The sequence below is a fragment of the Venturia canescens genome, chromosome 2, assembly GCF_019457755.1.
Source record: "Venturia canescens isolate UGA chromosome 2, ASM1945775v1, whole genome shotgun sequence".
Classification (NCBI taxonomy): Eukaryota; Metazoa; Arthropoda; class Insecta; order Hymenoptera; family Ichneumonidae; genus Venturia; species Venturia canescens.
Window position 1 is genome coordinate 10,237,958 of NC_057422.1, and position 14,430 is coordinate 10,252,387.

Genomic DNA, 14,430 nt, shown 5'->3' on the forward strand with positions numbered 1-14,430 from the left:
TCTTGTTCCAAATCTTGCTTCGCTCTTTCTTAATATGTGAACTCATTCCTCCCGTCCTAGCAAATAACGTTTCGATGCAATACTTTTTCTATTTTCGAAAAATCCTGATATATCTTTTGAAATTCAGCACGAAAACAGCCACGAATCGGGAGAAACTTGGAGGAAATCTGATTTTGGAAAAATGGCCTAATGACTTTTTAATTGACCGAGTACCTGAGACCGTGCTTCCGGTGTAAGAAAAATGTTCCTATATTCGAGTTATTTACAATGAAAATGTCACCTCAATCGTCGTCATCTTACACGTCAAATTTTCTCGCTGTACTCGCGACAATTGCAGTTGACGAAATTTTTATTTTCGTGCTTGGAATGAAACGAAACTGGGAATTTGAGCTGCAATTGTTTGCAAAGGTTACTTCTCACAAAATTGTCACAATTAAGGTCTTCGAACACTTTTTCTTTCATCTGACTTGACAGAAAAACTGACTGATTTTTCAACTTTTTATCTTCCAAGGGCTCTCGAGATTTGTTCTTTTTTCTTTTTCATGGCGAGCAGCTGATTTAACGATTTCGATTACGAATAGTTACCATTATTATCGGTGTTTTTAATCTTCATAAATTTTACCATTAACTTTGTGAAAAAGCCAATAAAATGACGAATGTTCGTATGTAGCTGATATAAAGAACGAAAATTGAGGTGAAACGATAGTTTTTCATTCGAAGTCTTTTTATTACCCTAATCATGGGTTGCATCAATTGCTTCGCAAATCGTCGTACCGTACGACTGCATACGCATCCTGAAATTGCATAGTTTTTCTGCACTACCGCCATTCAATTGGGACATTTTTCCTTATTAGAAAAAAATGAAGAATTTTTTTTATTACTTCGAGGACTGGTACGGCAGTCAGCACCGTCATTGTGTTATGCGATGATCATTATACACCACTTTTTTTGGCCATTAGCTCGCACGCATGCGGGATCGTTTGCGTTGCTTGTTCGCATGAACAATCTACGTCGTTTCTTCACTTTCGTTGCGTTTATTTCACGGTTTTACGTGTAGTGCACCAAGAATATTACAAAGGCTCGGAAAGCAATGGGTCTTTCGCGTGATATGTGACCTCATCCTGTGCACGTGGGTACATATACGTATCAACGAAAATGATATTTCTACAGCAGGGGAATTATGATTGTCGAGGGTGATGGAAATACGATTCAGCGACGCGTCAGTGTGGATCAAAAATGAACAATAGGGAAGATCACGCAAGGCTGCAAGGACTTTCCAAGTTCTCGTTAAATAAACCCATAAAATCCGTAACCCTTTTTCTCATCGAATTCAACGAAGATAATTTTTTACTCAAATTTATTCCTCTCTCAAATGCACTGGTCGGCATTTCTCGAACACGAAAATCACATTTTTCTTCTTCACTTTATTTACGGTACACAAATCAGAAAATCGATAAACCGCTCATAAGTGTACACTCGTCTCGTGAATCGATAAAAAAAATTGTGGCCATATCGTCAGTTATTGTTATTATTGTTGTTATTATCATTATTTGGAGATTTGATGAAAAAAAACTCAACATCACGCAGACCTATCTGCGCTGGTGGCATTGAGTGGTTGTCGTCGTGCGAAGTTCAAGGGTTAAAGGTTACAGAGGCGCTTTAATCGCGATAATGCTTGTGTGCCTAGAATCCAACGCAGCGAGTGTCTCATAATTCACGTCTTCGAAGACGAATATTTTTTTTGTTTCTTTTTTCATTCGTTACAGCGGAATTCTTTGATGAGAATTTTTTTCTAAATATTCCAAAGTTACCGGAATTTTTGTCAAGGGAATTTCGAAGTTGGCTGTTGCAATGACTTTTTTAGTATATCCGATCATCAGCAGGCTCATTAATCGTAGCAGCAAAAGAGACAGTCGACCTACATTCTTGCCATTCCGATTAAATTTCATGTGCATTCCGAGACGGTGTTGTGTCAGTTAGTTGGCTCATTCTGCATGCAGTTTGCTACAATCCCTTCCTCGTGTATTATTTTTGCTTCTTGAGAGTGAAGCCGGCGTTTAAGCTCAAATATAGTCGGTATAGGAGCTCACATAAAATACAATATTTCACTTTAGCAAAATTCAACGTTTTTTATGACTCTACATCTCTGGATGATTGGGGACAAAATTTATTACGTTACCGAGTCAGCCAGCTAAGCGTCAAAGTCAAAATGTCTATTTTTGTCGGCCGGAGACACGCCAACTCGGTTCTCACTCGCTCGGAAAATGTACGAGCGTTTCGCATCGATATTGGAACGCCTCAGTGCCAATTTGTAGTTCACGCGAAATCGGATATCGAACTTTATCGAGCGATCGCGGTAGTTTCAATATTCCGACTTCATCATTCTGCATTCTATTTCGTCTCTCTAATTGACGCTGCTATGAAAAAATTGTTACACATTTGTTTTGGGCCTCGTTGGTTTCGGGCGTTTATGAAACGATTGAAAAAATGCGAAACGTAAACAACCGATCAACTTTCAGGCTTTTTCGATTTTTCGTGCCAAAACTGGTGCAAGGAAATTGTACGAGGATAAAAGAATGATTAAAATTTCGAACAGCTAAAATTTCGAGTTTATAAACTTTGAATGATAATATGGAGACAGATCAATTCAACTAAAGCTTTAAATGTCGAAAATAAATAAAGTAGAAACTTCAAAGTTCGAAGCACGTTTACATTGAAAATAGAATGTAACAATCGCCCATAGAACGACGACTGAAACATCGACTTTCCGAAAATTAGACTATCACTCTTTCGATTCATAAATTACTACAATCAGAAATACTGCGAATATTCACAATTTCGAAAATATAATAACGAAAGACTAAATATTGCTGAGGTTGAAATACTGAAATACCAAAAAGTCGAATGGTCAAAACGGCGAAACGCTAAAAAGTCTACCGAACAAAATGAAGAAACGCAGCGCGGAGCTCAAAATACACGCTTCTCACTTACTCACTCACTCAGACTGGTGATCCTCAATTTCGATCATCGCCATTTTGACTTTCGTCCTTTCAAACCATCACTATTCTGCATATCTAAGTTTTATAGGTTCGAAAAATTCACTTTCAATTTTTTCGTTATTCTATATCCGGTCTGTCTATGAAACAACTACTCTTCATTTTGAATTCGAAAATATAAACTTTTGACATTTGCATGGTCTGTTTGCATTCGAAATTAAAACTATTGAAATGTATATTTTCAAGTAGATACGAATTCAAAGAAGGAATATTCGATTAAACACGTAATCTGCTGAATGCTCGATCGAAAATGAGAATTTCGAATTACTTATTATTTTTCTCCAATCTGATATTACAACTTAAAAAATTTCGAAATATGACCGTTCAACATTTCGGTTATTCGACATATTGAGCCCCACCCGTTTTTTGGGCGGAGCATCTCAAATAATGGTTGGATGCCAATTTTTATGGGAATCGGTTGGCAAGTGAGCAATTTGTTTTTACTTGATGTAATACACCGCGGTGAATCAGCTAGCTAATGGAATATTGAAAGGCGATATTCGGTCGAGAATGAAACTCACCGGCTTGACCAAAGTACGCTGCAACGTGTAGAGCCGTAACGCCGAGTTTTTTGCTAGAGATTCTGAGTGATTGAGAGGATCTCATGACTTCGAGAACTTGTCCGTGTCCATGTTGAGCTGCGAGATGAACAGCGGTGAAGCCAGCCCTGTTTTCATCCGCGCAAGAGGCACCAGCCCTGACAAGGGCTCGGACGACTTCGGCGTGGCCGCCTTCGGCGGCGAGTTGAAGGGGAGTAGCTTCGGTGAGTTTGTTCCTCGCAGTGATGACGCCTTGACGATCGAATTTCATAAGTTCCTCGATGACTCTGACGCTGCCTTGCATCGCGGCGATGTGAGCGCAAGTGTTGCCATCTTTGGTGCAGGCCATCACGAGGCTCGGATGCCTTTGCAAGAAGAGTTGAGCCACTTCCGAATAATTGTTCATGGCAGCGGCGTGAATGGGTTTCTGTCCTTGATCATCAGTCGCGTCGATACTCGCGCCCAATTCGAGCAGCAATTTACAGACTTCCAACTGTCCTGAGCCCGCCGCCAAGTGGAGGGGCGTTTGTTTTCGCAGAGTAAGAACGTCGATGGCAGCGCTGTGATCTTGGACGAGAAACCTGACGAGGTGGGTGTAACCGTTCATGGCGGCGAGGTGAAGCGCGGTACGACCAACCCGGGACTTGGAGTTGATGAAGGCCTTGCTGGCTAGCAGAGCGTCGCAGACCTGGAGATAGCCATGTTCAGCGGCAAGGTGAAGGGCCGACCTACCTTCCAAATCGAATACGTCGACTCGAGCATGATTAGCTAAAAGATTAGTGACGAGCTCCATGTGTCCGCGATGGGCTGCTATCAGCAGCGGCGTCCAGCCAACAGCGCTTTGTCTATTCAACGCTTTTTGCACATCGGTCGCCGACATGTGACTTATCATTTCGGATAAAACCTCGTTGTTACCGGCCAACGCGCAGTAATGAAACGCAGATTCTTGCGCCTGCCTCGTTTGCAACGAAACGTCAGCACCGCCTTCGAGCAAAGCTCGCACTACCGCACGATCGTCACCAGGCACTGTTACTTCCGCGGGGTCAATTTGCGCCGCGTAATGAAGCGCACTCGCACCCTCGTTCGTCACACTGTTCACGTACGCCGTCGCTACTTCCGTACCTTTTTTTTCTTTCACGAACTGTATCAGGTGCGGAACTACTGCTGCTCGGCATCCTCGACATGCCAAGTGAAGGGGTGTCTCGCCGTTCTGGAAAAAATTTCAAAAAATACTGTTTTCTCCATCTTTTCACAAAATTCTATGATTTTGGGAGGCTCGAACGGGAAACGGAGACCAAACATTCGATCTTGCGGAAGCAGAATTTCACCGGAATTTGCCAACTTTTTTTCCCAACAGTATTTTCCCATATTTTTGTTTTTGTTTTTGTTTTTATGTTATTAAAGTTGCAAACCAAATAAACTATTCGTACCTTCGATTTGTACATCGGATCACCGCCGTCCTCGAGGAGCAACAAGAGCGTAGCCAAGTTGCCATGACTCGCAGCAACGTGGACCGGTGTCTGTCCATCATCGGTCGTGAGATTGGGACCAGCCCCCGATTTCAATAACATCAGAGCACACCTGTCCCCATCGGGCACTCTTGCGGCTATGTGAAGCGGCGTCTCCCGCATTTTACCACCCCTAACGTGAACCTCGGCTCCGTATCCTAAAAGTGTCTCAACCACCGCGGGCTTAGCACTTTCCACGGCTATATGCAGTGCCGTGTAATTGTCATTCGTCGTTGCGTCGACCTAAAGATTTCCAAATGCAAAAAAAAATGAAATAGCACCGGTGGAGGAAAAGTGACTTCTTGTCGGTCAATTTTATCGGAGCTTCTCAACTTTTCGACGTTTCATTCGAATACGTCAACTTCCATTGCGTTAACTACACAATTTCAGGATTTTTTACAATCTTTCAAATTAGGAAATTGACAAGATGCTAGCGAATGAAAGTTGATGAGTTAATCAACTGGATTCAGCTCGAGTTCGATTTGGTTGACGATCAATTGGATTTTGGAGGAATAATGCGAATTTCTCAATTTGAGGGACAATGAATTTCTTTTCGATCGAGTTCAAAGTCTGACAATAATTGGTGGAGTTATTTGAAATTATCGGATGAGAAAAAACGATTCGAAATACCTTTTCTCCGCGCTGAAGGAGCGTACTGATGATTCCCACGTGACCGTATCTGGCTGCTGTGTGGATTGATCTAGCGCCCCTTTTATTTGGCATGTGGAGATAAACGCCCTTTTTGAAGAGCATCGTAGCACACTCCGAGTGCCCGTTGAGAGATGCGATATGCATGAGCGTGGACCCGTCTTTCGTTCTCTCGAAAATACTAGCTTTGAATTTATCCGCCAATAATTCGATCACCGAAGCGTGCCCGTTTTCGGCGGCCAAGTGCATCGGCGTTCGATCCTGATGATCGGCGATTGAAGCTGAAGCTCTTACACCGTAAAAATATTTCACTAGACCCTCGTCACCTTCCGCACTCGCTATATGCAGCGGTGTTTGTCCTTCGCCCTGGTTACATTCGGAGAAAAAAAAATGCTCGTCAGTTCAAAATGGTGATTCGATCATTCGATCGGTTGAAAAAAACGAGTTTCCGGTGGAATGAATTTTTTCAGCACCGTGCGATGCCGGGGAGACGAAAATTTCTAAAACCAAAGAGGTCAAAAATGCCGGAAACTTTTCACCAATAACTCGCCTTACGCCTCAGAGAGCAACGAACTTTTCTTCCGTCACTTCAAATTTCGAAGATGTCAAACCGCGTTTCACGCACGACTCACTCGTGCCTTCGGCACGAGAAATCTTCGCACTTCGACGACCGACGAGGTGCACTACGAGACTTGTTTTGACCAAGTCTCCTGGTGCCTTTTTCGTCCCCCGTAAGTGTGAGGTTTCGCGGTTTTCCATTTTCGCACACATCTACTTGACGCATTGCGACGATTAGCCTCATACATTACGCATGCATGTTGCCTATGTGGTTACCGCCCGAGCCCATAACAACGGTAATTAAATTTCTATGACGCATTGAAAATAAAAAGTGTTTAACACGATGAAGAAGAGAAAAGTGGATGGCGAACGACAAAGAGTGATGACATGCTTTCTTGTACGAGAAATAAATTTACAATGCATATCATTCTGGGGGAAAAGCTTCTCAAGGTGTTTCAAGCCCTTAGAGACTGAGATTGACGTGTTCCTCGTGTCGGATATTCTCATAGTTATTATTTCTCCACTGAGACTATTCTTAGGGGTGCAATCTATTTTTACCAGCTCATGCCTCAGTATTTCAACACGCGCTTTCGCCCCTCCTATTTCAGTAGTGTTCTTCATCGTACTTGGGCTTGGGTAACTGCATTTTATCATTTACACAAAATTAATCACGCCGAAAATAAATGATTAGCAACCCGACTGACAAATGATCAAGTATAATAAACAAAAGGGCTGAAAACAGTAAAAATGAAAAATAACCGAGTCGATTTTGAACACGCGAATGTGGGGTGGGGCTCAAAAGTTCGCTATTCCAGGCCTTCTAACTTTTGAGCCCCACCCGCGAATGTGCATGAAGAAACTCACGTTTTGCATGTCCACGGAGGCACCGTAATCGACGAGGATTCGAACCATGTCGACGTCTCGTCTCCTTGCGGCAAGATGTAGAGCAGTGTCTCCTGCTGGTGTGGTCGCACGAAGTTGGTCTGTTGCTTGTTGAGACAAAAGTTCGCGACACATTGACTGGTTACCCGCCTCCACGGCCAACAGTAGAGGGATTTTTCCCTTCTGCAACAACGAGTTTGAAACTTCGTTTACGACAGCTCACCGGATTCATTTATACGCAGATTTTTGGGTCATCCGGAATCTTAAGGTATAACTTGAGGTAGCTACTGTACTGTACGCTAGTCGAAGGGGTTTTTAGTTTTCATAATTCATTGGGCAAAGTTCAGTGGCGCTAATTGAACGCAGTTTTAGTGGATTTGTATCACAGCATGGTTTGTCAACGTAGAAAAACAGCAAGAGCGATGTATTTGAAAAATCATCAACTGACGAATGCAGATTTTTTGATGCCACATTTTTGTTGGAAATTATGGAAATTTGCATCTATCAGTCGTTGGATTCGCTATTTTATCGTTTTCCATATTTTCCAAGGTTAAGAAGGCACGAACGAATTCACCTTTACTGCACGCTTGATTAGCACGCCGTTGCTTCAATAAAGGAAACTTCAATTCTTTATTACAAAACTCAGTGAGCCACGATCATGCTTGTGAAGATTGCAAGGTTCCAGTGTTTTTATCCGAGGGGTGAATTTTTTATTTTTTTATTTTTAGAATAAAGCAAGTGGCTTGTCGATTTTTAGAAAATTTCACGATCAATTGATGATCGACTGTCAAAATTGATCTGCTGCTTGGAACGGACGGCCGAGCATCGAGTGGAACGTTTGCGTTGAAGGACTGGAAAATCACCTCGACGGTTTCGTTTTTCGGCGGAACTTCCGTTTTGTTGAGGATATTTCGCAAATTCCTGGCAATGCCAGCCTGAAGCCGATTTTTCTGAATGAAGTCAGTGAATGCTGGTGTGTCTGAAACTTCCGAGGATCTGTCGGTTTCCTCGGATGATTTCGTGGACATCGTTTATGCATAATGATACGCACGTTAATCGGACACTTTTGAGCTCAAAATTGACAATTCCGGTATTAAAAATGGATAGAAAGAGTGATTTTATTGAGAATACTAAAAAAATACGGGGTCACATTTTGTGAGTTCGCCTGTCGACCTCGCTGCGACAACTAAAGTTTGTCGTTTCGTGCTGGGGTGTCTCTGCTTCGGAATCGCACAAAATCGCATAACGACGATTCGCCGAGTTCAACAAAAATAATAACGTGATTTCTCGCTGCATCGTACAACCGCATCGTTTTGTATCATTGCGGTCTCGCACGTCCCCGTATCACGTTCCCCCGTAATTCGAGGATATGCACATAAATCTATCGGGCATAATTTTCCATCCGATTTATTGAGGTTTCGCTCGGTCGATAAGGAACCGTGGATTACCGATCGAGTCCCTCAAAGTATCAGATTCGAAGCTTCCCGCTTTGTCTTCAGCTTAAATTTCCTGAACAACGGCAGTTACAGTGACAAATAAAAATAAAAAGCTCCTGGAGGCAGAGAGGGTGAAGAATTATGGTAAAATGGAGTTGAGCGTAGAAAAGAAGAGAATAGGCTTTGCCCGTGCCAGGCTGCGATACCTCGCGGATTGTCTTGTCACGCAAACTCTCCGATGCAACTGTAACTCTCTCTCTCTCTGCCGTTGTCTCTCTCCCTCGTTCTTTCTCTTTCTATCAACGAAATCTCCGAATAAACTCGGAGGGTGACCTGTTATATCGTTCTCCGGGCTCGCAATCACTTGTGACTTTCCATCAGGTTGCCAAATTTCAACTGACACGGAATTTTACGAGAGGTGAACATTTTTTCCCTTCTCTTTTTCGCGTGTGGCGCAGAGATCGAATGTTTTTAAAAACGAACGTGTACAAAGTGCAAGGGCCAAATCGGGCAGCAATTTTTGACGCAATTAATCCAACGATTCGGAATATTTTGTCCTCCAGGACCACTCGAATCGATCGAATGATTTTAATGACTTCAGTGAGCTCAAATTTTTCTTTTTGTCTACGATTATTGTCTGTCTATAGCAAAATACGAGAAGCAATTCAATTCACAATGCGAATTTTTTTTGACAATTTGCATCGATTCCTTGATTCGTTGGAGTGAAAGGCAACCTGCTTGATGTGAAAAGAAGGCGAATAAAAATACGAATATGACCAGCAAACGAAGGTACGTGCGAGGTGAGTGAGAATAATTAATGACGACAAGTTTTGAAAGTTGCAACTTCCACCGAAGCTATTCTTTAAAAACCTCCAACTTGCGAGCTCAGCGGAAGTTTGCATTCAAACTTTCTTGAAAACAAAGTGTATAAGTATGATCGACGCGTATTCCGAGGAACGATTAAGCACGAGTAAAGTTAGAGCAGCTTGAAAATTATTTCTACAAACTTTCATCGACTTTCATCGAAATGGAGAGGAATGATCTGTCGTAGCGGAATGTTTCTTCACATTCCGAGACAACTTTCCTGCATTATTTTCATAAATATATTAGTTAAATTCGACCAAATTGTTTCATTTGTACTCTCCAACTTCCGGCCCCGGCATTTCTAGGATGTTGGTAGTATTTGGACGCGATTTTATAAAATTGCAGAAGCGAATTCCACAAATTATAAATCGACTATGTGACACAGTGACATTGGAAGTGACGACTAAAAAATATTCAAATAAATGAAATACTTACGCCGTCAACTTTGAGGCGGATGTCCCGTCCGGCGGCAGCCAACAATGCTCGCAGTATCGAAGTCGCCGTACCCGTTTGTCTCGACGCCACGAGATGAACGGCAGTTTGTTGTCTTGGCTACATTTTTTCACAACAACGATTATCATTAAATTAACTTTCTCGTATCCCGTCATTCTGCTTGGAGCGAATAAGGGCCTTGCCAAATTTTTTATTCACTTTATATTTGTTTTAAAGCACTTGCAGTGCACGTGCGAGAACATTTGACCCGGAAAATCACGAGAATTGTCTTTTGGAATTTCATTGACTTTGCTCGAATTTATGCGATTTTCAGAAAATTCCTGGTCCAGGTGACTGGAAAAATATTTGCAAGTAAACTCAGATTGGAAATAGAGAAAAAACTAACTCCACCAGTGGCGTACGGATCGACTCCTTTTTTCGCGAGCAGCAATTTGACGACGTCTTCCCTCGAGTACATCGCTGATATGTGGAGAGCATTGTAATTGTCCTGGAAAACGTAATTCACCCTAAATTATTACTGTTTGCAGTAGCACACGAAGCTTCCTAAGCTCATATTCGTTTAAAGCCATGACTTTTGGTAAAAGTGTTCGAGCGAAATATTTCCGACATGAAATTCGATGAGAAATACTAATCAGAATGGAGTAGAAATAGAGTAGGTCACGTCAGGTTTTACGCGAGTATATAAAAGGAGTATTTAACGGAGGGGAGGACATTACAAAGGAGAAAATGGGAGAGAAGAAAAGATGGTAGATTAAATTGACGTCGGACGTCCGATGCAAAAAGAAGAGGAGCGAAAAACGATAGCCCTCTTGCAGTCGTTTGCGAGAGGTTTGCTTTAGTCAGGCAATAAGGTAATAAGTCCGCTGATTGCATTCCGCCGCGCCCAGGCCAACATTATAACGTGATCGTATACAATAGTTAGAGAACATTGTGCTTTTTCCACACTCACCCAAAACCTTCTTCGGCGATTCACGGTACTTTTTCAATCACGATTTATTAGCATGCTATTTGAGGGTTGTTATTGAGGTCAGAGGCGAACGTAGAAATAGATATTTTTCATTTTTTTTTCCAGGTTTGCCCGCGGTTACGATAATAAAAAGTGGCAAATAAATCTAGAGCACGATCGTCGAGACTGCGAAGATTGGCTGCTGATAGAAATCCAGTTTGTATTTGATGGTAGTCAAGACCCCGCTTGCTCGTCACTCTGACAGTTAATGTAGGATCGTTTCGTTTCGGTGATTAAAATCAATACCATTTACGAGATTCAAACAAATATCTCAGTCTATTTCGTTTGTGGTTTACTGTGATTGGAAAACAATTTTTCCTCCAGCTGACCAAAAAGGGTAGTAAAACTCAGCTGAAGCTCAATTGCTGTTCGAAATCGTCTTTGATGCACGTTTCGCTGAAGCAATGCATTACGATGGACTGAGCTGAGTACACACTAGAAATTTTATGTATGTCAGCGTGTCATATAGGTTGAATTTTTAACTCCTTATTTGGAAACGTTCAAAGGATCAATAGGTACTGCTTGAAGAAACGCTCGTACAGATTAACGAATGCAAGAGTTCGTGTCGGACGTAAGACGAGAGGACATTTTTATGGGCGGAAAACTGGGTTGAGGGAGAATAAAGTTTGGTTCAAAGAAAAGAAGCAAACGTCCGAAAAAAGCACGACAATGTAGGTCATTGTTTGTGAAAATGTTACCCAAACTTCTCGATACTTGATTCGGGGGTTGATTCAACTGATTTGTCGAAAATTAGTAGGTTGCGATGGTAATTAGATACGATGAAGCCTGGCTGGAGTTTCCTTCCTCCAAAGGACCTCGGTGAATGGTTTATATTTGATTTTTTTATCGTCTCAGAAGATCGAACTACTTTCTTTTCGCTCTACTGACTGACCGGCCTAGTTATAATCACCGAGACCTGGTGCTATGCCGCTTTGCTCGATTGCTTACTCGCTTGTGCTTACACCTTAGTAGAACAGCCCCTTGGCCTTGGCCCTCCTCCACGCAACTCCACGTTTCTACAATCTACCTCCTTACAACCTTCTTACCACGTCAGCTCAAGCCTCCAACAGTCAACTTGACTCAACACGGATTTGGTCATTAACTGTATAGTTTTGACACACAACTTTCCTTCCACGACTCCCACGTTTTCCCCCCTCTTCCTCGAGGGATGATTCATCTTCGGATTAAATCTATCGCGCCCCGTAAAAGATTTTCAGAACGCAAGAGTTAAATGGAATTTTTAATTCCTTCAGGAGAATGTTATCCAAACTCGATCAGAGAAAATCTGTCAGGTCAATCGAAACTTGACCTTCCTTTCTTTGCTTATCAGGAAACCGTTCATTTTTGGGTATTCATGGAGCAAGATTTTGCGTTAAAAGCTTTTATGCAACGCATAAAGCGTTGTAGGGCGTTAAAATATTTTCCAATAAAGCAGATGCTCTCTCAATAAAATTTCATGGTTTTGTGAGTGATAAGCGGTGGGTTGTGCATGAATGTGTTAAAAGAACTAATGAACGATGTAAACAGACGGTGTTTCATGATCTTACGTTGTTTCGAGCTCCTACATCGGCCCCAAGATCAATCATGCGATCCAGAAACGCTGTTCTGTTATCTTTGACAGCGTACATCAAGGGCGACATTCCGGTGGTCTGAAAAAATGTTCAAATGACGTTTGAAATGGTATTTTGAGTTTTTCGATAGTGAGAACTCGAGAAATAAGAGGACGATGGAGACCAACCGGATCCATGACACCAGCCAGAGGCGTCGTGAACCCATCTTCGCCCGCGCTTTGCACACTTTTTTCCAAAGTTTTGAGCAGCGCATCGCAAGGGGCCCATTCGCCACGACTCGCCAGACCGAGGAGCCTTTGGGCCCCTTCTCTGGCGGTTGCTCCTGCCGATCCTGGCTTACTTCCGGGTTGTGAAGGTTCGACACTCGCAGCTCCATTGCTCCCTCCCGTTGACCCTGATCCTCCATCGTCTTTTCCCCCCGCAGGACTTTCCTCTTTACTCGACGAAGTTTTTTTGTCGTCTTTGACGCCCGTGGGCTTTTTATTGTTGCCACTCATGTTATATCAAACTTTATACCCTCGAAACTTCTTTGACGAAATCCTTTCATCTCGCCGAGTTAATCTTGTGCAGAGCTCGTTTTCTTAGAATTTTCTCATTTTTTTCATTCAGTTTATTCCTGCGAGCGATTCCGATTTTTCTTCTTGTAGAATGTATTCTTTGGTGCGACGGTTCAAACTATCAGTTTTCATTCGACTACGTTGTGCACATGTCCAAAAACTTTAGATACAAACGGTAGATAAAAAATTGTCAAAAAACATCTCCTGATTCCTCGTGACTTTTATCCAAAAAGATTCTCTCATAGAAATCATGTAAAAACTTTTCCCTGGTCCATTTTTTTATTTACGAGTTATAAACATGCGTTACGACGAGTCCAACATAGAATCGTCGAGTCGTTCCCTCGCGTTACGATGGCTTGAAATTGCACGAAATTTTAGAGTTCAACGATTCCCGTCCAGATTCATGTTCGAAAAAAATCTTTCACGATTGCACTATTCCGGCCAAAAAACAAAAGGCACTCGGCAAAAAGGAGTTTAAACATGCCGCACTTTTCACGCTGTTTATTCAACGTTCGAATAACTCGAGAATGCGATTGTCAATTGAGATACGGGCAAAGGTATCACTACCGGGGATACGAAAAATGTGTAAAGCTCCCTTAACGTAAAGTTGAAAATTCTGTTATTCAGATCGTTGCAAAAAATAACCGGGTGAAAAAAGGGACGGAAAAGTCTCTTTTAAGGGGGCTTGATTTTAATTTCTTCAGGCTGGTGTACGTCTCGCGGTAATCCTCGCGATTCTGAAGACGGTTCGAAGGATATGAAGCGTAGAAGGGTGGCTTTTAGGACTTTCGTTTGTAGCACGAGGATCGACCAATAGAAACGCTGCTATCGTGGTTCGTTAAGCTCGTATTTACATGCATACTACCCAGGTACAAAATACACACACACACACACACACACACACACACAGATGTAGCCTCAAAGTCGTATCGAGATTCGTTGGTGTTGGTGAACGTGCATCTGTGATCGTTAGAGAAAGAGAAAAAGGGAAGGGGCCCTCTGTGGGGACTGCGCAGTCTGGATTCTATACATGTTGCCCGTCTAAGAACTTAAGAAATGGGAGTTGAACGGGAGGTTTTTCGCCGGAGGTTCCCCGCTACCAACGGCGGCCACGCCGACACGCGACTTCCGCTTGAGTCTAGATGCAAGCACGCCATTGCTTGGGATAAGCCAGAACAAGAGAGGGCTTTGCCTACATGTAAATCTATACTCAAATGTTATTATATATTTACATATGGGCCTCTCCGTGTCATTTGATCGACATTCGTACCACAAATTTCATGCATTTACTCGCGATTTCTTTCAAATCGTTAATATTTTGACAGTCAGTAAAAAGCCTTTTTAGATTAAGG

At 42.4% G+C, this 14,430-nt stretch overlaps 1 protein-coding gene across 4 annotated transcripts in view; it reads right to left on the reverse strand.

Moving 5' to 3' along the window:
* LOC122406196 (serine/threonine-protein phosphatase 6 regulatory ankyrin repeat subunit A-like) overlaps nucleotides 1-13,794 on the reverse strand; it is a 25,751-nt gene extending 11,957 nt beyond the window's left edge. For all 4 annotated transcript variants that reach the window (XM_043411496.1, XM_043411495.1, XM_043411494.1 and 1 more), the window contains exons 1-8: nucleotides 12,689-13,794; nucleotides 12,498-12,599; nucleotides 10,330-10,431; nucleotides 9,927-10,043; nucleotides 7,174-7,374; nucleotides 5,734-6,117; nucleotides 5,026-5,346; nucleotides 3,578-4,805 (exon numbers count right to left, since the gene is read on the reverse strand). In XM_043411496.1, coding sequence (XP_043267431.1) covers nucleotides 3,578-4,805; nucleotides 5,026-5,346; nucleotides 5,734-6,117; nucleotides 7,174-7,374; nucleotides 9,927-10,043; nucleotides 10,330-10,431; nucleotides 12,498-12,599; nucleotides 12,689-13,018 — 2,785 coding nt within the window. In that variant the 5' untranslated portion in view covers nucleotides 13,019-13,794. The remainder of the gene's footprint in view (nucleotides 1-3,577; nucleotides 4,806-5,025; nucleotides 5,347-5,733; nucleotides 6,118-7,173; nucleotides 7,375-9,926; nucleotides 10,044-10,329; nucleotides 10,432-12,497; nucleotides 12,600-12,688) is intronic.
* Between the last annotated feature and the right edge of the window lie 636 nt (nucleotides 13,795-14,430).